The sequence below is a fragment of the Sprattus sprattus genome (genome assembly GCF_963457725.1).
Source record: "Sprattus sprattus genome assembly, chromosome: 5".
NCBI lineage: Eukaryota > Metazoa > Chordata > Actinopteri > Clupeiformes > Clupeidae > Sprattus > Sprattus sprattus.
This window is the reverse complement of record NC_137924.1, coordinates 37,645,800-37,671,888: the sequence shown is the minus strand read 5'-3', so window position 1 is coordinate 37,671,888 and position 26,089 is coordinate 37,645,800. Positions and strand designations below refer to the sequence as shown.

The 26,089-nt window shown below is 39.8% G+C and overlaps 1 protein-coding gene across 1 annotated transcript in view; it reads right to left on the bottom strand.

Annotated features, from left to right (window-relative positions):
* Positions 1-22,305, bottom strand: part of adgrv1 (adhesion G protein-coupled receptor V1) — a gene marked incomplete at both ends in the record, with an annotated part of 140,450 nt that extends 118,145 nt beyond the window's left edge. The window contains 7 exons of the mRNA XM_080839814.1: positions 16,739-16,894; positions 17,041-17,168; positions 17,304-17,442; positions 17,786-17,976; positions 18,399-18,558; positions 21,289-21,638; positions 21,984-22,305. Of these exons, the coding sequence (XP_080695940.1) occupies positions 16,739-16,894; positions 17,041-17,168; positions 17,304-17,442; positions 17,786-17,976; positions 18,399-18,558; positions 21,289-21,638; positions 21,984-22,305 (1,446 nt within the window). The remainder of the gene's footprint in view (positions 1-16,738; positions 16,895-17,040; positions 17,169-17,303; positions 17,443-17,785; positions 17,977-18,398; positions 18,559-21,288; positions 21,639-21,983) is intronic.
* Positions 22,306-26,089: the final 3,784 nt, after the last annotated feature.

Here is a 26,089-nt window from a genome sequence, read left to right as displayed (position 1 = left end):
GGAATCCGCATTACTCCTTTACAAGGCTCATATGTCCTTCCGATTCTCAATTAAACTTTTTTTTTGCAGAAATAAAAAAAGTCCTAATCTGACAGTTTCTCCATGGTTGTATGGCCTCAGGTATGTCTGCATCAGTTCAATCTGAATGTCTCACACAGGAGGATCTAACACTCAAGGCAAACACAACTAAGTCAACCAACCTCACAAAAAAAACCTACTGAATTAACAGCAAGTCTGTGTACCATTGGTACATGGTTGTCATGGTGATAATCAGTGAATCATTCATGCTTTCATGCCCTCTGCATTTTTGAATCACATATTAATGATTTCCAATCTGACACACTGGGTTTGAACATGAAAATATTAGCCAACCTAATCTCGCCCCAAAAATGATTGCAATGTTAAGTCCCTAGTTGGTATCTGGTATTCAGGGCTGTAACTTTTGTAAGGCTTTGTCTGAAGATCATCTGTTTTCAACTAGATTTGTGGCCATAGAAATACAATAGTTAAATATTTGTGGATCATGGTACGAGCATTTACAAATAATATTGAGACATTTATCTCTCCATAGAACAAAGAATTGGTGAAAAGTTGGTGTGGTGTGAAGGATCTTCCTTGCAGCAGATCTCCACACACATGCTATGGTCCAGAGCTAGAGCAGAGTTTAGACTGGAGTTTATAATTTTTTTTAAAGTTTTTTTTAATTCAGTTCTATCACATTCTCTTGTTCCTTGACCACAGCGGTGTTTTTCAACCTCTTGTCACCCTTGCGGCTCAGGTGTTCTAAAGTCTCATCTCTCATGACTCAGGCTTCTCTCTGACTCAGCCATAAAACAGCCAAGTGTTTCCTGCATTATCTGCTGTTGGTAGCATCACCAGTGGCGGACCTAGTCATTTGGGGGCCTAAGGCGAACATAGCCAGGGGCCCTCTTCATCCGTCCTTTTAATGCAAAAAAAAAAAAAAAGGGCCACCTCAAAGCAGGGGCGGACTTGGGGAAAAAGTGGCCAGGGAGTTGTCTGTCAGAGCGGCCCACTTAATATACGGCGCGTTGCCCACTCAATGTATGCAAAATACCCATACACTTAACATAATTTTGGATGATTACAAAGAAATAACATTATATATGTTTTTTAATAACATTTGGATCCACAAATTTGCCTAGATGGACACATGGAATAAAATGATACTGGCTATTGTAACACTTCAAGGTAGGTATAGTTTGCTAGATGAATATGCTTAACTCTGGGCTAGTATCAGATGGTTATATGTATAACTACAGAGCCTTTAGGAATAAATGTCAGCAGAGAAAGAGTACACAATTTTTTTGATAATGATTAGGGCGACCTACATTAAGCAATATAATTTTTTTTGTAGGCTGATTAACTCATACAGCAATACCTTTTTGTATATGGCAGCACACAATCAAAATATTTCCCCTCTACCTACATAGCTACAGTATCTAGTTATATGGAAGAAAGTTGCATTCAGGAGCCTTCATAAGCAAACATGATTTGGCTCCACATTAAATTATCCCACTTTTTCATTATCCACATGTCTCAAATGTTGTATGATGCAACATAGCTTTACAGGACACATAAAATATGTCCAGTAACTACGTAAAGAAGGGGGCAACATATAAGTCAAAACCAACTATATTTATTGACTGATCTCGAAAGTATTGGCTTACAAAAGCTAAATAAGTCTTCACAAAGAAAATAACTCAGTGTTAGGGCAAAAAGCGAACATTCACACTGTACAACCTATGAAAAGTGACAGTGGTAGCATACAAATAAAGGAATACAGGCCACTTCACAGCGTGCTAGCCATGATTTTCTTTCATTCCAATTCTGATGTAGGATTCCACCCTTTGTAGAAACCTGTTGAATCGATACATTTGGTGTAGGAAGTCCTAATTGTTTTGTAGTCAATTTATCTTAATTAGTACGCCGACTAAAAATTAGTTTATTTCAAGGAGTGACTCCAGTTGTTGCACTGAATGTTAGACATCTTGACAGAATATGCCTTGACCGTTTTTTTTAAACACATACGTCCTTATACCTATGACGAAAGAATGGAGCATGCCGAGCCCTCCCGGAAGCCATGGAAAATGCATTGAGAGCCCTCTTTTATGAAAGAGAATGGATTTAACATTAGAGTGAGAGAGATCTGGGGCGATTTCCATTTAGCCCCAAATAGGGACGCCGCCTTCTGAAGCACAACTGTTGCGTGACTGTTGCCTGATTCGACATTTGGTAATTTCCGACAGAGAAAAAAAAATCTCCTTTTCCTGAAGGCAGTTCGTCGCCACAATCGCCCTTAAGGTCCGCCGCCACTGGTTTGAACTTTATTGTAGAAATGAACAGAACAGAACATACGATGGGGTGTAAACATCAGTGGTAATGGTAGTGTTGCATGCTGGGTGTGTGATTATGTGTGTGTGTGTGTGTGTAGGGTTGTTAAAGGTGTCTACGAGCGAGACACGCAAGTATTAGGCTAGAGTGATTGACATTTAATAACAAATAAACATAGTAAGACTGACGGAGATTAGATTAGTAAAGAAAATAGTAACCATGAGTGTGAATACAGGTCACTAGGAGTAGTATAAATACCAGACAGTGATTACTATTGGTTATCATTAGAGGTATATAATGTATTCTGTGAAGCAAGGAAAACTGTCGCGACCGAAGACATCTGCGGGAGGGCCGGTTGATTATAGACTTGGGCCATCCCATCGGTGCCTCGGTGGGCAACTCGTCGGGGGGCTTTCTGCTGGGTGGGGGCCTAAGGCAGTTGCCTAGTTCGCCTTACTGGTAGGTCCGCCACTGAGCATCACAGCTGTGTTAGCACCTTAAGGTCTTATCTACACGAGTCAGTTGAGTGGAGAATGGGTTAGTCTGAGTGCTGTCTGGAACTGACTTTTCCAGAACACAGAGATGATTGGTCTGCCTCTGCCCACCAAATCTTGAAGTTCATTAACTCAAACCATACATGGAAAATTATTTGACTGTAGTACAAGCAACTCCAACATGAAGCCAACAGCAGCCATTCAATTCAGTTATCAAAGTATTTTGTAAACATACCTAACTTATAAGTTATAACTCAAGTTATAACTCAAGTAGCAACTCTCACAACAACTATGTGTAAGTACCACATATTAAATAAGACTAACTTATATGTACCTACTTCACACACAATCTTTTTCAGTTTCATTTACACAGAAGGATGGGAAGTAGCAGTCCCCTTCTAAGTGACTGCCAATAGAAGGCCAAATTAAGACTCAGGTAAGCAATGGGGGCCAAACATTATCCTTTTCCTCCTATCCATTTCACAGTCAGCTCCCTTAACTTTTGCCAGTGGGCTTCTCCAAACATACTTTCAAAATCACCTACAGAGCCATCATGCCTTAAGCTGTTCTACGATGGACATATCTTGGGATGCCATACTGAACAGAACACTGCCATTTAAGTAATGAATCTAACTCCACAGGGCTACAACATACAGGCTTTAATGGATCCTTAGCATATGTTGTAAAGATGGCTTCATTAGGCATGATTTCTTTTAACTAAACAAAACAAACTTTAAAGAACTGCATCTCTTAACATTAGAGAGGCCTAGGAAAATTTATGAAAAGACTACCAAATACAGTACTTACATGTTAAGTACAGAAATGACATTTCGTTTGAACATCAAAGTGTTTGGGTGTTAAAAAATATATATCATTAGTGTTTGTTTGTTGAAGGGCACTCTTGATCTGTGTAAGGGATAATTTATAGTTCACCCATCATTGTTGAAAAATACTCAGCAAAAGGATGATAGAAAACTATACTATTGCAACTGTAATGTTTACCAGTGCTCAAATAATTAGGTACCATAAAAACATCTGAGTTACGACTTTAAATTAATTTTTGAGTTGGACTTAATTCATGGGAATAAGTGACTCCAATTTTGGGGATTAGGGTATATTTACCTCTTTTGTTAAAATGGGATTTAAGGGTTTGCAGTGCAATTGCACAGATGGAGCCCATGCAGCTCTACACATCTACAAAGCTAAAGGGAGAGAGAGACTCATCGTATCTTAGCCTTTTATCAAGTGAATAAAGATCCTAGATATCTCACCAAAAAGTGAAGAAAACTATAAAGCTTGGTATCGTTGTTAATTTCAAAGGTAGCCTATGACATAAAAGATAATTTTTCAATAGTTAGGAAATAGCTAAATTGGCAGATACTAAGGAGATGACTAAGCGATTCTTATGGGCTCTGTTCGAACACAGTTAGGCAACACTAAACAATTAAGAGACTTCCAAGAGTCATCATTTAGCAGAAACTGTAGGGGAGGAATCATGTGGAGTTTCGTGGAACATAGCAAAATGTGCTGATGTCACTTACATACACTTTAAGCTTGCATAGACGTGCACATGCATTAAGGCAAAACCAAATACTGCTTTCAAAACAATCCCCAAATCAACATCAATAAAACAATGTCAACTGAACAATTACTGAAAGCAGTCCGATAACCACTAAGTAAAGTAACATTAAACCTTACCCGTTGTCCAGGATAATCCACAGGGAGTGACGGAGAATTCAAGGAAGGAGAGTAATATCTAGGCAGCAGATTCTTATGCAGTGTTGGAGAGTCCGTCTGGAGACCAACGCATTCCTGTGCAATGTGGCATTTTCCTCTTAAAAAATAACCAACCACGCAGGAGAACTGAAATGACGCTGACTTAGAGGTAGCCGTTGCTATCAGGTATAATTAAGATGAGCACCGAAAGGTATTTGTTGAAGAGTACTTGCTGGCATAACACGCTGTAGCTGGTTGTAACTATTGAGCCAGAAGTGGGTATCTGCTTACGGCGTGTTAATCAGATTTAATTCAAGCGTTTTAATAAACACCTCCACGCGATGATTAAACAAACGTCAAACTATTTCGAGTTGCCTATAAAACGGTGTTATAGGCTATATAAAGTTATAGGCTCCCTAATTCAAAGTCACTGATCACCAGAATGAAATAGCTACATCTACCTGCTGACACTGGAACCTGATCCCAACTAGATCAGAGTCAGCTGCTATCGGGGCATATCCTCATATTACAAACAAACTCATATTACAACGAATTCTGCCCTCTGTCCTCCACATGCTGTTTCTAAAATGTCATGGGTGTTGCCCTAGCAACTTTAAATGTAGCACAGACTCTACTGAGTTAGTCTGCTCTGTGTCCTGTAGCCTACCTGATGGGACACTATGTGTAGACAAAGCTAGATGACAGCAATGTAAAGAATCAGTCGGGTTCTGTGTGGCTCTGATTCCAAAATGTCTAATCATGTCATGTCTGCATGTTATTCAATAGAAATGGCATTGTCTCTGTCACTTTACCATAAGACCATATATAACAACGTATATACTATAATAGTATATTTCCAGTCATATTTTACATTTTTAAGTTCACTTGTTTGATAAGGAACTCTTATGAGGTGAACCATGACTTCCGGTTCCACTGGCGTACAAATATGAGGTGACACAGGCCAAATTCCATAAGTCATTCATCACTATGGGAAAGACCCAAATAACAGTGATGATGTGCGACGAAAAGTTGTTGAGCTGCACAAATCAAGAAAGGGACAAAAGAAAATCTGTAAACAACAAATACCCATTTCCACTATCATGGAAATAATTAAGAAGTTTATAGCGACAGGAGATGTTAAGAATCAGCCTGGAAGAGGACGTGTCTGTACATTGACCCCACGCATCGTGAGGGGGATGGTTTTACTGGCAAAATAATCTCCAAGGATCACAGCTGGAGAATTGTAGAGGTTAGTTGAGTCTTGGGGTCAGAACGTCTCCAAAACTACCATCAGACGCCACCTACATCACCACAAGCTGTTTTGGAGGGTTGCCAGAAAAAAGCCTCTGCTGTCAATCAACAACAATTAAAGCGCCTACAGTTTGCCAAATGTAAGTCAGACTTTCAATGGGACCGAGTTATATGGTCAGATGAGACCAAAATAAAGCTTTTTGGCAACAAACATCAAAGGTGGGTTTGGCGTAGACAGAAAGATAGCAATATAGAAAAGCACCCCATACCCAATGTGAAGTATGGTGGCGGAGCTTTGATGTTGTGGGGCTGTTTTTCTTCCAAAGGCCCTGGACATCTTGTTAGGATACATGGTATCATGGACTCCATCAAATACCAACAGATATTAAATGAAAACCTAACAGCCCCCTCCTGTAAGCCTTAAAATGGGCCGTGGTTGGACCTTCCAGCAGGACAATGATCCAAGGCACACCTCAAAATCAACACAAAAATGGTTCTCAGACCACAGAATAAAGGTTTTGCCATGGCCATCACAGTCCCCTGACCTAAACCCCATAGAAAATCTGTGGGATGAGCTGTAGCCAAGTATACAAACGTTGACCTCAGATTCTGAAGGATCTGAAGAGATACTGCATGTAGTAATGGTCTCAGATCCCGTGCCATGTGTTCACTAACCTCATCAGGCATTATAGGAAAAGACTCAGAGCTATTATCTTGGCAAATGGAGGCTGCACAAAAAATTACATTAAGGGGTGCCAATAATTGTGGCACATGTGTTTTGGGGAAAAATATTTATTTAATGTCAATGTTTTTTTTTCTTTTAATAATTTTACTTCAATGAAAAGGTAAGATTTTTGTGTATATTTCGAGTGAAAGACTGAGAGGATAAAAAGCAAAGACATATTTTTTATAGCCTGTTTAGCTCATATTCACTAGGCGTGCCAATATTTGTGGAGGGCACTATAATACAATCTCAACAAATGCAATTTCATGAAGATAAGCCTATTTCCATCAACCTTTTTAACATTATACCCTATGTTAATCTAATCACACCTCTAACAAATGTTATGCTACATTTCAAGTGTTTCCACTTAGGATATCTTATTTTAAATTTGCATTTAAAAGTTGTATGGCAAACTAAAAGAGGTAAAGGGAATATTAACTAGATTTGTTGCTATATTACTATTCACTGCTACTATGTTCTTGAAAGTCAGATAAAACTGACATGAAGGAGAAAAAGAGTTGAAATTGATGAGCAGATTAATGGGAAAAAATTGGTAAGAAAAGTGAAAAGAATGGATATACATATAGACATGGTGAAGAGAGTAAAGATGGAAAGAAGGAGAGAATATTGAGTGATACAGAGAGATGAAGAAATGGGGACAGAGAGAGAAAGGTAACAAAATGCTCCAAAAAATGGGTAAACAATTAGGTAATATGATCACTTTATCAGTATCAGTATTAGCATAATATGATATTGATGTCCGGCAAGGTATATTTCAGTTTTATTAATATTGGGAATTTGATATTAACTACTTACTGGCCGAGAGTGAGGTCATGCAGGTAAATATCAGACAGAGGCCGTAACGTATCGACCGAGCGATAGCGAGGTTGATGCGGCGGGGCCGAAGTCTGATATACCTGCATGACCGAACGGTCGAGGTTAGTAAGTTGTTTATTATATGGCATTTAAGCTCTTTTCATTTTGAAAATAAATGGTAATTGTAAATAGAAAACATGTTGTTTTGTTCAGCTCTCAAGTCTTCTCATGACACAGTGTTTCAGGTGTTGCCTAGCAAACAATGACTTGCTAACTTCAAGTTACAATGATCAATAGAAAACAGACAACAGGGCTCAGCTTAAATGGCTTTAATTTACAGTTGAACACAAGGTTTTCAAACTATAGTAGTCAAGTCTTCATCATCACTTTCAATAACACATTTTCGCTGCTTCTGAAGTCCTATAAAGTATTACCCGATATCAAAATGTTTGCGAATTCTTGAGTCTTTATTCTTCAACTGTAACAACTGTCATGTTACCACGACATTCAACTGGTTTCCTGTTCTCAGATAATTTCATAATAGGAGTCCTGATTCTATCAATACATGCTCATGGCTGTTGATATATCGCTAATTTGGTGTAATGTTTAGTACTTGGTACATGGTATCACTCATTTTTAAGATTGATGGGGTGTGCAATAAGAATACTTATCAGACCACAGACCGGCTACAACGTTAATACGCGGCTGGCATGACTACCCATTAGCCAATCAGAATGCTTGTACTGTCGTTGCCATATAATAAGTGTTTATATTAGTTATTTTTTTATATCTTTTGTATTTATACAAGCACAGTATGGTTGGCTGGATACAAGAGTGCACAACTGGTTGGCGATAGCCGCAATACGCATGCTGTATCCGCAATCCAACCATACAACCAATCCATACAACCAATCCGCAATCCAATCCATACAACATGCGCTGTCTCATTGTTTCTCTCTGTTTGAGGATATAGCAGAAGATAGGGCCTGAAAAGATTATGATCACACTTTACTTATACAGAGTGTACTTTTGGGTAAAGCACAAGAGGCTTATATATTATTGACGGGGACCAAAAGGTGAAAAATGTGAGTCAAGGACCTGTTTTGAAAGCACATGAGTTGGTTCCAGAGACCTACCGTCAGTGATTTAGGAACTGGCATAGAACTGAGAAAACTGGCTCATGCAGAGGTAGCCATGACTTGATGATGTTGGAGCAGTTTAAAAGCATTGTTCTGGAGCATATAGCCACATACATCAATGAACATGAAGTGAAGTCTTCAGCTGAGGCCAGTTTTAGTGGATGAGTTTGTCCTAACCCAAAGGCTGTTATCAGACCGTAAGGAACCACTTCAGAAGATTTCCTGGGGGTGCTGGGCCTGGTATGCCTAGGTCTGATCAGAATCCTAGGTCTAAAGTTGATTCTGGCTCCACCTGTCATTATTGTCTTGAGAAGGGAAATTGGAAAAAAATGAATCTCCTGTATTGCGATCAAGAGATAAAGGTAGGCATGACTCTTGGAGGCCTGTAGCATTGGCCAGTGGCTGCTGGTCTGGTCAGGTGGAGAAGTCTGCCCCAGGTAGGCCTAAGTAAGCTAGGCCACCTGCATTGGCAACTCCAGTGGATAAGCAATATTCTGAGGTAAGTGTAGTGTCAGATTAATGTCCTGTTGAAAAGGGAATAGATGTTGATCATGAGTCTTTTCGATTTATCACTGAGGGTTTTAAGTCTATGCTTGGCAGCTCAGCTATGATCTCTCCAATTGGAGGCATGTTTACCAGAAACACAAGATCCACATGCCTCTGATAGTTCATGTAACCTCTGATGGTTCATTTGTAGCCTCTGATTGTTCATATGCATCCTCTGATTGTTCATATGTATCCTCTGATTGTTCATATGTAGCCTCTGATACTTAATGTGAATCTGCTGAAGCATTAGGTCCTTTCTTTAAACTCTCCTTTCAAAAATAATCGGATTCTTGTAGAATGCACCCCTAACTTTTTCGATCTTCCTCCTTGTTTGGCTTCTCCCCTCCTTAACGCAGCCAGTCTACTCGTTACTCTTTGAATTGATATATGTGATTAATTAAGATTAATTAAATCACAAAGCATGTACTTAGTTACATTGATGTTTTTAATCACTTGATAGCCCTGATTTTATGATTATTGTTTTCACTGTTGTTTTTATCTCAACATTTCTCCCACAATAAGTGTTTTTTGGTTGATTTTATTACTGGATTGAATTTGCTCTTGACAATTACATTTCTTTTGACCTCCAATAATATGCATTCCACCTCCTCAGTCCAATTGGGTTTTCTGTTCTTGTCTGTCTTGGCTTCTTAACGTTGTCACTGCCTACAGCTCATGACTAAATCATTATCGCTACATAACTAGTAATATTTGCATGCTAAATATAACATTTAAATAGCATTCATTGAATTATGTTAATTTAAGAAGGTGCTATAGTTATGAAATAATTATATTACTGCACATTTCTCATTAACTGTAGTGAATCCCTTAGAAATTGCTTAAATCATACTATTGGATGATAAGAAGAAATCATAGTGTCACACTTGCATATGCCTATGCTGAAACAGATCATGACAGGCAAATTAGGTGATGGTGAAATACCTCAATATGTAATATGTAAGATGTATTTATCCTCACTAGAATGTGATAGTGCTGGGGACTGCCAGTCAGTTTTAAATGTGTTTCATTTGTATGTATTAAAGGAATTATTTGTGCATGCGTACATATGTCTACTGTGTGTGTATGTGTGCATACGAATGTCTACTGTGTATGTATGTGTAACTGTTGCAGTTTTGACCATGCATTAGGGTGCAGTTTTGACCATGTAAGCCAGAGATACCTGCAATTACATCACCTCAGGTTTGCTTTTTCATTTTAAAGTAGGTGGCGCTATACATAAAATGAGTGGTTATGGGATGGGTTGACATGGCCCCTTTAGACAAACATACAAAAAACATGTGGCCCTCCTAAGCCCTACAGTTCTGGGATATTCGTAGAAAACTGTGTCAACCCACCTACAGGCCAGTTGGTGTACAGTCACATAAAAATTATTGTATGGCCCCCCCATCCACAAAATTGCAAGAAACTTGGCATGCATTCAGAGGGTCTCATAATGATCCACCACTTTCAATTTAGTGCACTTTCGACAATATATGCATAAGTTATAAGTGACTGGAGTTGTGAAGAGTTCATAATTTGAGGGTCTGCCACGCACACATCCTTCAAACTCTGTAAAAGACTCTCATAACTTTTAATTCCCCATTGCTGAAGAGTAACCTGACCACGTTTGAAGGCATTACCATTAAATCTGTAGGAGGAGTTCAATCACATGCGAGGTGTGGAAACAAAGTGAAGTTTACAACCACCAACAGGTGGCGCTATAGGTGATATCAGTCAGGCATATGTACGCGTTCGGGCCGGATCCAGCGTCCACCCTAAGACATTGTCTCTGGATCAAACAATGTACGCAACAGTTATAAGAGACTTTGTTTTGTGGCAAGCACTAACAAGTTGGCAAAGTTTGAGGGTCTGCCACGCCCACACCTTCCGACTAATGAGAAAATCCAATATAACTTTTAGTCGCCCATGGCTGAAGAGTAGCCGGACCACATTTTAAGGCGTAACCATTAAAGCTGTCGGAGGAGTTTGATCAGATGCGAGGTGTGCAAACGCCGTCAAAACGTATCTTCCACTCAAAATGGCCAACTTCCTGTGGACCTGCCACCATAATAACCCCAATGTGCAGGTTTTTTTGCAATGTTCTAGGGGGCACTACAGAGCCATTTTGCTCCATCCATTCGATTAAAACACCTCATTTTTGCTTTTTAACTTTTTACTAGGTGGGCTATACATGTAATGACTGGTTATGGTATGGGTTGACATGGCCTCTTAACACAAACATACAAGAACAATTTGGCCCTCCAAGGCCCTACGGTTCTCGGGATATTCGAAGAAAACTGTGTCGCGCCACCTATAGGCCAGTTGGTGTATAATCGTATAAATTAATTTATTGCATGCCCCCCCGTGAACGGAATTCCACGAAACTTAACTTGCAATCAGAAGGTGTCATAATGATCCCACACCTCCGATTTCGTGCAGTTCTGACCTTGTCAACTTACAATTAAAATGTTAACAACACTCCATTTTTGCTTTTTCATTTGTAACTAGGTGGCGCTATACATGAAATAAGTGGTAGTGGAATGGTTGACGTGGCCTCTTAAGACCAACATACAAAAAAAAAATTGTCCTCCTAAGCCCTACGGTTTTCGACTTATTCACAGAAATCTCAATCGCCCCATCCTCTTTCCTTTCAGAACGTATTGTCACACCGGTGTGACAGCAGCTAACTTTCCGTAAAAGCGTATTGTCACACGGGTGTGACTTAGAATCTGGCGACACGAGCGTTCCAATAGCAGCGTAACAATTAGCCTGTGTGTGGGTTACTACTAACTTTGCTAACGTGCGCTAACATTGTACATTCAGTCACCTTCATCCATGATGCCTCTTAAAATCGTCTTGTCTCTATCATTTTGTTAACTATATGTAGTCTTATGATATGTGTGGTCCACGTCCAATTGTACATGACAAAGTTACAACGTTCAGTCAAATATCATGGCCAACGACAGCTCGATATGAAAACAAGCATCGCAGCGGGAATATACCGTACATGAAATGCTTCACGAGAGCTGACTAGTTTAGAGGCATACACTCCTCAGGATACACATAATTGTAGTCTCATCATTGATGCAAACAAACTGCGCAGACAGTTTTTCATATTACAATCACCTGTCACTCACAAATCATATTTGCGAACTATCAGCGCATCCACAACATGTAACAGTTAGAAAAAAAATAACGACACACCGATTCCGGCATCCCATTCATTCATTATTAAAGAAAAACAAGTAGCGTAAACGTAAACTCACAAAACTAATAAACATGACAAGACATTCTGAAAGGAGGCGTCAGCTCACTGATGATAAAATTCGGGACATCTTCACCGTCGATCTTGAATATGCTTATGTTGATGCTGACTAAAATGACGAGCCTGAATCTGACAACTCGTCTTATGAGGAGCTGTCAGATAATTTGGCAGCCTTGGATGAGGAAATGGAGCTGGAGGACAGACTCCACTCCCCTCAACTGATCCCCTCCTTTTCCACCCCAATAATTAACTCTTTTTATCAGATTTTTTTACCCCATTGACATCACATTGACTGCTTAGTTTTAAGTGAAACTTTGCATACAAAAATGCTAATATATTAGATTAGATTCAACTTTATTGTCATTGCACAGCGTTCAAGTACTGAGACAACGAAATGCAGTTTAGCATCTAACCAGAAGTGCAAAATAGCAATAAAAGTGCAAAGAATGTGCATATGTAAAGTGGAATAAGTGAATAAATAAGATATATACAGTAAGAGTTAGGTATGCAATATGAACAGAATTGGGACTAGCAGCAATTGAGGTAGGAAGTGTAAATAGATATGAACTATATAAAGTGCAGGTGTAAGTCTAAGTGGTGGTATTAACTAAGTAAAGAGAAGTGAATGAGGTAGCAGTAATATATGTTGTAGTGTTGTAAGGTGTAAGTACAGTTAGTACAGTAATACAGCAAAGATGGATTGTAAGTACAGTTAATACAGTAAAAAGTGGGCCATATACTTATGTTACCCTTCAACTATGCAAACAAAATAACAGGATATGTCCACGACATAATTGTGCATACTTGCAAGTCAACAGACACAATGGTCACAGACCTGGGGATGTCAGGGTCAGTCGTGACCACTTTAATGTAGCCTTTCCTTGGCAAGGGTCATGTTTTGTATGTGGACCACTGGTACAGCAGTCCCACCCTTTTTCATAATTTACTGACAAACATAACTGGTGCCTCAGTGACTGGTTAGATCAAAAAGGAAAGGGATGCCAAAGTTCAGGGAAAAGATGTCCATGGGTGACCTGGAGCATTTTAATAATGGACAAATGTTGGCCAATGCCAAGATGCCCTGTGACCTTCTTGTGACAGGAACTGGAGTAGGCTACTCCAGGCACTTGGTGTCCATGAAGTACCATTCCTTCCGCACAAGCTTATAAATATCAGCGCCCATAAGGTTGCCCCCAAAACTCCTGAACAGAGCCCGGTCCAGCCCGGCCCACTACTGCTGCTCGCGGCGGTCATAATGACTGTATAACAGGGTTAAACGTGTTTCCCTGAATTTCCTCATAGCCAAGTCACATTCCCCCTATAAAGTCCATGCAACTTCGCTCTGCATAAACATCTCCCCATGTCTCTAGGAAAGGGGCAAGGGGTGCGGCATCAGCTTTCACTTTTCTCCCTCTTTAACCCATAGACATGTCTATGCTTTAACCCCCTCTTCTGCCTCTTTTTCAGGTAAGGCCAAAGCCGCGATCAGGCACAATTCGCATGGGTGAGAGTCGCCACTTCGCTTCACACTCAATTGAAGATCAATGTAAAAGGTAGCTGCTAAAATGCTATTAGCGCTGCACTGCAGCCGAATTTGCTACTTGACACTCGCTACATGACAGCAAAACATGTTTTTTCTGACCACGACCCCTAGGCGAAATATCACGTCACGGTACGTTTCCACACAGACGAAATTCGTCCCGCTCCTATTGGGAATGAATGGAGACGAAATTCCGTCTGTTGAGCACGAAAACACAGCCACCTGACTATCAAAGTTGACGAACCTTTAACTTTATGCAAATGTGTACCAGGCGGTAACCAATCAGCGCGGCGTGTGTCAGAATTGGAGCTCGACGTAGTGCAGAAGCCCGGTGAATTCAAACATTTTCAAACAAGATGGCGGAGCCTCGCAAGTCTCTTATTGGAAAATATATGATGTGAATCAAGCTGAATAGTCAAACAGTGCACGTTCATGTGTTTTGGAGGAATGACTTTGGAGCAGGTAAGGCCAAAAGCCGCGATCAGGCACAATTCGCGTGGGCGAAAGTCGCCACTTCGCTTCACGCGAATCAGGCACAATTCGCTTCACGCGGATCAGGCACAATTCGAGTTGGCGAGAGTCGCCACTTCGCTTCACGCGAATCAGGCACACGGTCAAGCAATGTAATTTATTACGTTCTACGAATCCAACTTACATTACCACTGCACACTCACAACCTTACAGATAATGTATTGTACTAGCATTTGTATTCAAAGTTTACACTTTAATCTACTAATCTACGCAGATACGATACCGGTACAGGTGAAGGTAGCAATATAAATTATGAATGAGGTAAGAGACATGATAATATATAATGAATATGAGGTAAGAGGCATGATATATATACAATGAATATGAGGTAGGAGGCATGATATGATATAAATACAATGAATAGGGACAACTATTTAAAATAAGTAGCCTAGATATAGATATGAATACACTATAAAATGTTAAGTGGCTGAACAAAAAAAATAACAAAATACCAATTCAACCCCCACAAGGTAGTTTACAAAGCACCAGGTTAGAACCATCAAGGCGGCTCCTGGCCTTTTGTGTAGGTTGATGGGCCATCAGTTTTTGTGTCTTGGAACCAGAGCCATTAGACTCAGATTGTTGGTTTTTGAAGTAAATTACATTAAATGACATGGCTTAACCGTGTAGCTATTTGTCTCTGTTTTGTTACCGGCTTTCAACCACGAGAATGAGTAAGATCTTTAATAAGGTTCTCAATAACGTTTATAGGCTACGTGCAGCTATTTGTTTTGTCTTTGTGAGAATGAGTAAGATCTTTAATAAGAGTCTCAACAACGTAGGCTATATGTCTCATATGCGACCGTCTCGCAATTCAGATCGTGTCCTAAGTGAAGCGCGCTTCATTCACAAAGTGGTATATAGTAGGCCAAGATTTTTAAGAGTCTCAACAACGTGTATGTCTCATAAGCGACCGTCTCTGTGCAATTCAGATTGCGTCCTAGGTGAAGCGCGCTTCATTCACAAAGTGGCGAGTCTCGCCCACTCGATTTGAAGCGAAGTGGCGACTCTCGCCCACGCGAATTGTGCCTGATCGCGTCCCGGACCTTAGCTCTCTTTTTGGGCTGTCACGCTACAGGTATCTCCCTGTTTGGAAATATAATGTATTTGTACTCTTGTAATATGTGATTGTGTTTATAGCGTATGTTTAGCTTATTTTGTTTTTCCACACCAGTTACCCCACGCCGCAGCCTGTTTTGCTGCAGGTGCAATGGGATAAAGCTAATTATCTAGTACAGGGGTCCCCAACCTTTTTTGCACCACGGACCGGTTTAACGAGGCAATTTTTTTCACGGACCGGCTTCAAGGTGTAATTTTTCACCACTTGTAAATCATGTCATCCATATTGATGTGAATCAATCAATTGCACCCGTGCACTCTAAAAAATACTGAGTTGAAAATAACCCAAATTGGGTTATTCCCAACCCAGTACCTGAGTCAATATAGGACAGAACACATGCTGGGTTGATTCAACCAAACCAATTGGGTTAAAATTTTAACCCAGTTTAAGGGTTGCTTCACCAAACCAAATATGGGTCATTCTGACACAAGTGTTGGGTTAAAATGCAACCCATTACTGGGTCAGACCCATTATCCCAATAAGGATTTAAATTGACCCAATTGTTGGGTTGATATTTAACCCATTATTTTAGTTATTCTTTAATCTATTAAATTACTATATTTGTAATAATAATAATATACAATGCATACCATTAATGTCACCGATTTTATTGAATAGCATATAACAACAAGCAATTACAATGATCAATATTTAATTTACTATTTAAAGAGATATATCTAAAAAAAAAAAACACTTTTATCACTGGAATATACACACTGGAATAATAATTACAATGATCAATATTTAATTTACTATTTAAAGAGATATATTTAAAAAAAAAACACTTTTATCACTGGAATACACACTGGAATAATAATTACAATGATCAATATTTAATTTACTATTTAAAGAGATATATTTAAAAAAACACTTATCACTGGAATACACACTGGAATAATAATTACAATGATCAATATTTAATTTACTATTTAAAGAGATATATTTAAAAAAACACTTTTATCACTGGAATACACACTGGAATAATAATTACAATAACAACAAGCAAAAGTATTCAAAAATAAATGATTTACAAATGAGAGAGAGAGAGAGAGAGAGAGAGAGAGAGAGAAAGAGCGAGAGAGAGAGAGAGAATTCACTTAACGCAATAGTGTCTGCAAAAAAGAGACGCATGGGCCCACATTACCCCCCCCCATTCCATAGACCGCCTCCTGGAGGAACTGCCAAGCAGTTGAACACTGTTTTGGAAAATTTATGTCAAACACATAAAAGGACTTAAAGCACACATCGACGGCTTGGACAACACTGTCCTGCTCCAGGGCCTGCCCATTGATGATGCTGAATGCCTGTGAGCAGCAATCCATTGTTCCCAACACAAGGGTATATGGGTATGCCCTGGTCTGCTCTGCTGCCTGAATGTATTCAACCAGGTTTGTTCCGACCTGCAAATAACAATATTCCACAAATAAGGTACTTGAATGACAAAGACTCTGACCAGCAGATAGCTGATGTTTTCTAACATATTTCACAATTACAAGTCCTGCATCGTACTAGATCTAAGGGGCTGTGTGAGTCTAGAAATACTCACAGGCTTAAGATCTATGAAGGCCATCATCGCGTCAGACACGGTAGTCCTCTGAGTCTTTCGACCCATCTTGAATACAGTTGGTGGCATCAGGCTGGGCAGAACCCTGAGGGCAATGTAGTCTTTGGAGGCTGTACAGAAAGAAAATTGTTTGACATTGTTTGACATAAGTATCATAGTTTATCGGATGAGTAGCTTATGGCTCGAAAAATGCACAAATCCAAAATATACAAATCTAAGGGTTATGTTGATGTTATAGTTTATACCTTGTGACAAAGACTCTGTCCGCACATGGAGCTTCCCCTCCTGCTCAGCCACATGGAGAAGCTTGTCGCTTAACCTCCTCCAGGTCACAAACATTTTTTCAGATTCCTCTGAATGAAGCACATTGAAGTCCTGTGCAATCTGAGAGGAGAGATGTAGACTAATTTATTACATCATATATAATTTAAACAAAAAGAATAAGATCTGTGAGAGAGTGAGAGAGAGTGTGCGTGCGAGAGAGAATGTGTGTGTGAGAACGTGAGACAAAATGAGAGAGAAATTGAAAGAGAGTGAGAAAGAGTGCCAGAGTGTGTGTGTGTATGTGTGTGTGTGTGTGTGTGTGTGTGTGTGTGTCTCAGAGAGAGAGAGAGTGTGAGAGTGAGAAAAAGATTAATATTGAAAGTGTGAATGTAAGTGTTTTGTGTCTGACCCATACAAAATTGCAAGACTGACAGAAAGATTTGAGGGGCACTGAGGTCCATACCATGCCTGGACACAGGAGTTGGGGGAACTCTTGTAGAGCCTCTGCAATAGATTTGCCAGTGTTAGTGCGCAGCCACTCGGCACGGTACACCGCGGTTGCTTCCATGTAATTTTCAACCTGGTTCCTCGGCGCAGAGTTATGCCTCAGCCATTCAACCATCTCCTCCGCTCTCTCCTGGGGAATGGGCGAGGCTGCAATGTCCAAATCAAAGAATTTAAATAAAAATTAAAGAGCCCAGCACATCTTTTTTGCCTTTAGCAGATAGGAATATCACCATGTAAGTACTGTAACAGTTCAGGATCAATGTCGGGGTTAAGGTTAGGATTAAGGTAAGGGTAAGGGTATCTTCGATATTGATCCTGGACTCTTAATTACTTGGTGGTATCAGATTGTGCGTTAGGACCCGTGTTGCCGGAGTGGTAAGCTGGACATTTGTTAATAAGAAAATTATATTTAAAGTATTGCTGTGCACAATGGTAGACAGAAGTGTAGTGGTAAAATAAGAGGTAGCTAAACTATACATTCTGTGGCCATGGTAAGGTTGATCTCATTATTCCAATCTCTCCACTCACCAAAATAAAGATAGTCAAAAAAGATGTAATGGTTGGTTCACCTGGAATAGAAGTAGGACATGATTGAAATCGGGAGTGTGAGTCCTCTCCTACTCTTTGAGGGCGATTCGTTGCCCTTATCCTTTTGCGGATGTTGCGCAGCCTTTCCTCCAGGAAACCAGTTGATGGCATGGCCTTCCTGCCCTTGGCAAACCATGAGTTCTTCACAAGGACAAAATAAAACACAATTACCCCCTTAATTGTTAATGAGCTCAGCTATCACATACATGAACAGGGCTGGAACAGATCATTATTTACAGCTATTTTAAACATACAGTCATGGTCAAAAGTGTTGGTACCCCTCCGGATTTGTGGATTTTTAGCAAAACTCACACACTTTTGAAGGTTTTCTTTGAAGGGACTGCTATTTGTCAGGAAAGCTACAAGATCTAACGCCTGACTACACATAACCTTATTACTGGATTTGAGCAATGAAAAGTGTGCTTTTATTAGTACAAAAGGCACTTGCTGTGAAGGGTGCCAATACTTTTGACCATGCAGTATTCACTTCCTGCGGCATTTTAGTGGTATTTTGTGTTGAAATTGGGGAAATCAAAATATAACAACATAAAAGTAAGGTACTCACCCTGCCAGTGTCAGAGGAATCCCTGAGACATGGGAATGTCTGGATCAAGGACAATGCAAGGGCAATTTTTGCATCAGTTGAGGGTCTGTTAAATAACAATAAAAAAAAATGCCAGGGATGTAGCCAAACAATCATTTTCACGAGTTGCTACCATACAACTTACAATACAGGTACAACACATTTGAAAAGGGGAAAGCAAAAGTTCATCTACTAACAATTTGAATTGCATACTAAATGTCAAGTTGAAAATGAGGTATTGAAGAACGTTATTGACATAAATGTACTTACGTTTCTCCAAGTTTCTCCATTATGTGAGAAACTAAAATTCTCACCAGGCATCTTCTCTCCTTAGAGAACAATAGACCAGAATGGTCTAAGGTGGCGAGAATTGCCCTGCCCTCTGAGGTGGCTGATATTATCAGTCTAATGTCCTTGAAAATAGAGAATTTACAAATAATACATTACATTTATACATTTATTAGTGCAAATAATCATATTTTGTCTTTTTTTAAACAACAGTCAGTCCAAAGGTTTTATATGGCTCACATTTGGAACTTGTTATACATTATAACCAGCAACCAAGATGGTAAAATGGAACTTACAAAAACAGGAATGATCTGTAAAACAAGGGGGGGGAAATTCTCCGGTAGGCCAGTATCTCCAGGAGAAGTATGTTGTGGTGGTGGCTCTTCTGCGAGGACTGCAGTTAGCACAGCACTATTAGTCTGGAAAGAATATAAAGAATTAGAAAGCAATATAGCACTTGTGCGAATGGGGGTTGGTAATGGATATTCCCACGGGTGTTGTTGCCTGCACCACTTGTCCTCCGGTCTCATTGCTACGGCCGAACACCACCCATGGAAATATCCATTACCAACCCCATTCGCACGAGTGCTTTATTGCGTCATGTACAGGTAAGTAGAGGTAAATAGTGGTACACAAGTAGAAGTCTACCATATCCCATATCACCAGGATTTACCACAAGTATATAAATGTTGTTATTGATATTTACTTACTTAAAGGAGAACAGACGAAAACTCATTCATGACCACTACTTACCTGTACATGTTTTGAATTTGGGGATGTGTAGAAGGGGGGGGGGGGGGGGGGGTAATTTGTAACTCAAAACAGAACAAAAAATAGAAACAATAGAACTAATTACAATGGCAATTTTGGCAACATTAAAAAACTCTGTAGCGGAGAGAAATGAACAGCCTGTCATCATTCTCTCTGTACGACTTGACCGCATGCAGTGGATGGTGATCAAGCAATTCTTCAATGTTTGTTGCTATTAAGCTTGAGGTGGGGACAACGGTGTACGCAAAAAAGTGCCTCTCAAAACCGGTTGTCTGCCATTTTTTAATGACCAGCTTAATTATTGGTGATTTTGTGCTTGCATTGAGCACCAGCACAGTTTTAATTAAACCAAACTGTGGGTCACCTTCAGAATCACAGGAGAGGAGTACCGTCATCCCTGATCTGTACTCAGTGCCCTTATATTTGAACCATGCTGGCACATAAGCCTCACTGAAAAGAGGGACATCTAAGGTACCCTGGATGTCTTTTAAGCCCTCAATGGTTGAAAGGAATGTGCTATGCCCTGGCCCAATCTCTGGGATATGTGTCAACACAGAGTCTGACATGAAATTGTAACATTGCATAATTTGATGCCGGAACGCCATGGTTTTGGCAATGTTTTTAAAATTGCATGTCACATGGCTGATACGTTTAAAGAACCCATGTTTGGCCTCAAAACGCATTGCCCAATACTGCCTTAATGGCCCCAACTGTTTAATGGCCATGGGGTAGTGAAGCATGAAGTGATGCTTTGGCCTCAAGTGCAACTCAGGGAAAAGCTCAAGGAAGAGGCTGTGGTGTTCCTGTATGATTTTCTCAAGAAACAGTATCCCCGGTGATGTAATTGACGGTGAGAAAATGAACTCCATGCAATTGAGGAGTATCAGCAGAAGCTCCCACTGTTCATTGTCCTCTGGTATCAAATCTCCAATTAGTAATGGTAACAATCGGAGTAGACACCAGGTTTGTGCAGCTGACTGCCGCATGGCTTTATCAACATTTTTTAAATCATGGCTACTCAGCAAGGAAGGCTTGTTCATCCTGTCTGAAAAACCGTAATCAAAGCTGGTTAGTCTATAATTGAGCTGATCTAGACTCATAACTTTTTGATCGATCAGTGCATTCAAGACCAGCTTGATTTCATACGGTCCAACACCCTCCAAAATGTCATGCATTATATCAGGTGTAAAATTGGCAGTGACATGATAAAATGACAATTGGTTCAGTACACTGTCCCTCTTGAGTCCTGTCATGGATGAATTTGCCAGATCTAAGTCTCTCTGATGGGTAATGACAGTGCGAGTGAGCTCAGGTTCCAAAACAGTCTGGACTCGCAGTGTCTCTCTGTGCACTTTGCACCACCTGCAGCAATGGTTGCCAGAAAAGCTCTCGTTGTACCCCAGCATAGCATTGAGTCCTAGATTATCCCCCAACATCTGAGCAACCGTGAACTTAACCACACCCCTATATTCATCTGTGTTAAGCACAATTCCTTCCTGCTCTAAGTGTTTGATCTCCTTGACAATGGGCTGCAATACAGCATCAATACCGTACTGTTTGGCGTCATTTGATTTATAAACTGCCAATAGAAATATTGACCGCAAATTAGACAGAAGGTCGCTTGGCAGACTTTTGATGGCAAAGTATATAAATCCTAATTTATGTGTGCCTGTTTTGGAACCTAATGGATTGACAGTTTCACAGTCGTCGGCATATAATATCAGAGGGATGGAAAACTCTCTTGAGAAGAGAGGATGACTTTTACAGTACTCTCCATCGTAAAGATCCTGGAGGACATCCCTTTTTTGACGCTGCCAATCAATTATAGTTTTCAGAATTCCGGGTATTCCAAGCAACTTTGTTAGAAGGGGCTGGAGAGGGACATATTGGAACGTGTCCTTCACAGCCACCTGTCTTACAGTACCTGTTTCACCGTCTGTCCTCTGAACATATGACTGTCCCGGGAATTCCTCCTCAATCGGCTCAATAAAATTACCTGACTCTGTGAAATATTGCATTTGTTTAAAATCACTTTCAAGCCCTTTAAAGGGCTGACGGGACATTAAAAAGTCCTGATTTAGAGCCTCAATTTCAGGGTCCTGCCCATGGCCAAACTTGGAGAAAAGGGCCATGGTTTTGGCTTGCAATGCTTTAACAATGTCGTCAATCAACTCTGAGGTGTGGTGTACGACGTTGTTCACTGACGACAGTGTGTTCGTGGATGACTTGAGGTTTGCTAGAAACATGGCTACTCTGTCTTGTAACCCCTTACTATCAATGGTGTCTTCTCCACCCCCCTCTGCTGCATCATGTCTTACTGTTTCAACCTCATGATGGCTGACATCCATCATTTGGACATCATCCTCACTTCCTACATGTTCACATTCGTAAGTCTGCTCATTGCCACTGTGGCTAAGGAGATGTCTCCTGTAGGACCTTATATATGAAAATGTCCGGCCACAGCCATTTTCACAGCATTGAAAGTATTTTGATGCTGCATTTACATTATGGACTGCTCTAAGGTGCCTGAAGATGCCCTCCACTCTCACTTTACATTTAAAACAAACATACCCCATTTTCAGTAAATACTCAATACACCTCAACTCAACTCAATACAATGCATTTCCAGATTTGTAAATACTCACCACAAATTCTCTGAATCTCTTTAGAAACTTGAGCCTCAACCCGATCCTGGGCACAAGTGCTACAATGGTTGCCTCATCCAACAGGAGAAAACTTTCCTGATCGATAGCCTCACCTGAAAAGAAAACAGAACATTTACATTAAATGTTTTTTTACAAAGATAACAAACATCATCACGCAGACACAGAGACTGAAAAAGGACTGATTAGTGACCTTTAAGACACATCTATTAAAACATAAACATGATAATAGGCCTATAGTACAACAATATAACATAATTACCTGAAAATGTGTCGATTAACTCTGAAAGCTGCCAATCGTTTAATTTCTCCTTTACAAATTCATCCATATTCAATTGCTATAGAGGAGAAGAAAAATATCTGTTTTTTGTCTATCTATCTATCTAGTCATTTGAAAATATAACGAAGTTGCTGTAATCTAGTGGTCTTTTAAAATACCCCATATCATTTTTGTCTTATTCAGACGCGGCTCACTCTAACGGTAACTGTAACATTTCCCAGGTTTTTCCTCAGGCAAGAAAAAAAAGGGGAAATGTTCGTGCGCTAACATATTCGTCGGTTTAATATTCGGAACAACAGTAACAGTTATCGTACATATTCAATCAATTTAATGAAAGCTATGATACAAATATTATCGTATTCATTATTTGTATTACTATAATTATAAAAATCCGAGGATGTCTGTAGAATGACTCAGCGCCCTTAGCAAGCTAGCAAAATACATTCCCTCCCCCTCTAACAGGCTATTATTTGTCTACCAACACTACATATTTAGTTCTGAAAGCTGTCAATCGGTTAATTTCTCCTTTACAAATTCATCCATATTCAATTGCTATAGAGGAGAAGAAAAATATCTGTTTTTTGTCTATATATCGTCATTTGAAAATATAACGAAGTTGCTGTAATCTAGTGCCATCTAGTGGTCTTTTAAAATACCCCATATCATTTTTGTCTTATTCAGACGCGGCTCACTCTAACGGTAACTGTAACATTTCCCAGGTTTTTCCTCAGGCAAGAAAAAAAAGGGGAAATGTTCGTGCGCTAACATATTCGTCGGTTTAATATTCGGAACAACAGTAACAGTTATCGTACATATTCAATCAATTTAATGAAAGCTATGATACAAATATTATCGTATTCATTATTTGTATTACTATAATTATAAAAATCCGAGGATGTCTGTAGAATGTCTCAGCGCCCTTAGCAAGCTAGCAAAATACAGTCCCTCCCCCTCTAACAGGCTATTATGTATCTACCAATACTACATTAAATGGGAAGATCGGTCAAGAGAACAAGCTTTTGGAAACAGCTTGTGACATTTCAACACAAAATATTATATTCTATACAATCATTATTTTATGTATGATATTATAATATAGACCACACAAAGTACATGACGGTTGTTCCGAATATTAAACTGACGTATGTAAGCACTACCAACATTTCTAACTATTTGATCAACTGCACATTAAACCACGCTTGCTTTAGTTTTACTGTCTCAACATGAATTTAGAAAGAAGAAGCCAGCAGATATAATAGTCATCTTAATTTACACCACTCAGACTGACACCATGGCATCTTACCTTCAGCGTAATGTTGACTGTCAATCCTCTGGCGTTTTGCCAACTGTCAATTCCCTGAAGAGTGATTGTTGAAACAACGTCGCGAGCATTCTGAACGCGTTGATCCAATGGATGCGATAGGAGGACTCTGGCGCGTGGGGTTGTGTTGGTAACGGAGACGTTAAAGTGAGACTGACAGGTAGTAGAGGGGTAGATTAGTAGCATGCTAACATTAGCTAGGTGTCTCAGACAACTTGTAAATCCTATCAGACGTATTTTTCAGTTACAATAACGAGGTTTTTACATTGTACGGTGTGTATTTCTCGGTAACTTTATGAAAATATAAGCAAAAAAAAGTAAAACAAACTCATTTTAAGAACAAATACGTCCATCTACGGAGTTTGGTCCGCCATGTTTTTTTTTTAGTTCCCACTCTTTAGATGTGAGCATAACCAAACCACTGGGTTAAAATAACCAGTGGTTGGGTTGTTTAAATCAAGGAAGCTTAAGGGTACAGTCCCAAACCATTAACCCAACAACTGGGTTACTGAAAGTAACCCAATATGGGTTGAATCAACATAATACAGGGTTACACAGCCTCAACCCAGTGGTTGGGTTGATAAAACAACCCAGTATTTTTTAGAGTGTGAGGAAAGCGCGAGTTTGATAGAATGGAGTCTATAAAAGCTTACATTAACGTGAAGTGGCGTTAACTTGCGACCAACACCATTGTATTACGAATGTTAAGTGCATGAAAAATACAAGTCACCATAACGCTGAATCAGTGCTTGGTCTCCCTGTGCCGAAGCAGTTTTGAAGGCTTCATTGGCTTATTTGCTAGCTTGTCGCCACATATTATACAGAGCAGACTTGTTGCGTGAGAATCACCTGTTGCGATAAACCCGTATTTTAAGTATGACTCCTGGTATTGTCTGTTAAAAGAAGCTTTATGTTTTGGAGGCCGTAGGCTCCTTAGTGGGCCTTTTCAAATAAACTCTCCAAAGATTTTAGTTTTGTACTCATTTTCGCTAGTTTGCAGGATTCTTTTTGAGTGACGTATCACTTGAACGAGACAAGCGTCTTGACGTGACAAGAGGCACAGGCGAATGATACGTCCTAGAAAATCCGGTAATTTTTCAAAATAAAACACCTCTCAGACGCTAATAATGAATACAGCAGAAATTATATAAATTATTTATTCTTTCTGTGCGGCCCGGTAACAAATGCCTCACGGACCGGGCCGCGGCCCGGTGGTTGGGGACCACTGATCTAGTACGTACCGTCTGTGCCTGTAAGCATTGTAAAGGGGAAATGTGTTAATTATATCATTAATACATGATCCTAGCGGTCACAATTGTGATCACCGATAAAACATGTCCCACCTACTTTTCCACGAAAAAAAGAATAATGATTTATGATTTCACAGGGTAGCTAATAACACGTGGTTTGGATTTTCAGGTCGGGTGAAATGTGCGATTAAACGGGTTTATTGTGGAAAAGGTTTAGAAATGTTTGTGGACCTATTGAACTATTTCTAACACTATCAATTCATAACTTGTTTTTTTGGGGGGAAAACAGGTAAGAGTAAGTAGGGTAGCTTACAGTATGAAAATACTCGGAAAATTCCAGACACTTTTGATCTAACCAAAGACCGTGAACCACAAACTAAAGATTGTAGAGCGCTCTGTGTCTGCTACAACTCTGTCGACATGGCAACCAGTAGCTCTTCGATGTTTGCGTGTATGATTGGGTATCCTATGTATAGCTAACTAGCAAACTCGGCTAAGCAAAGACATTCGCCCCTG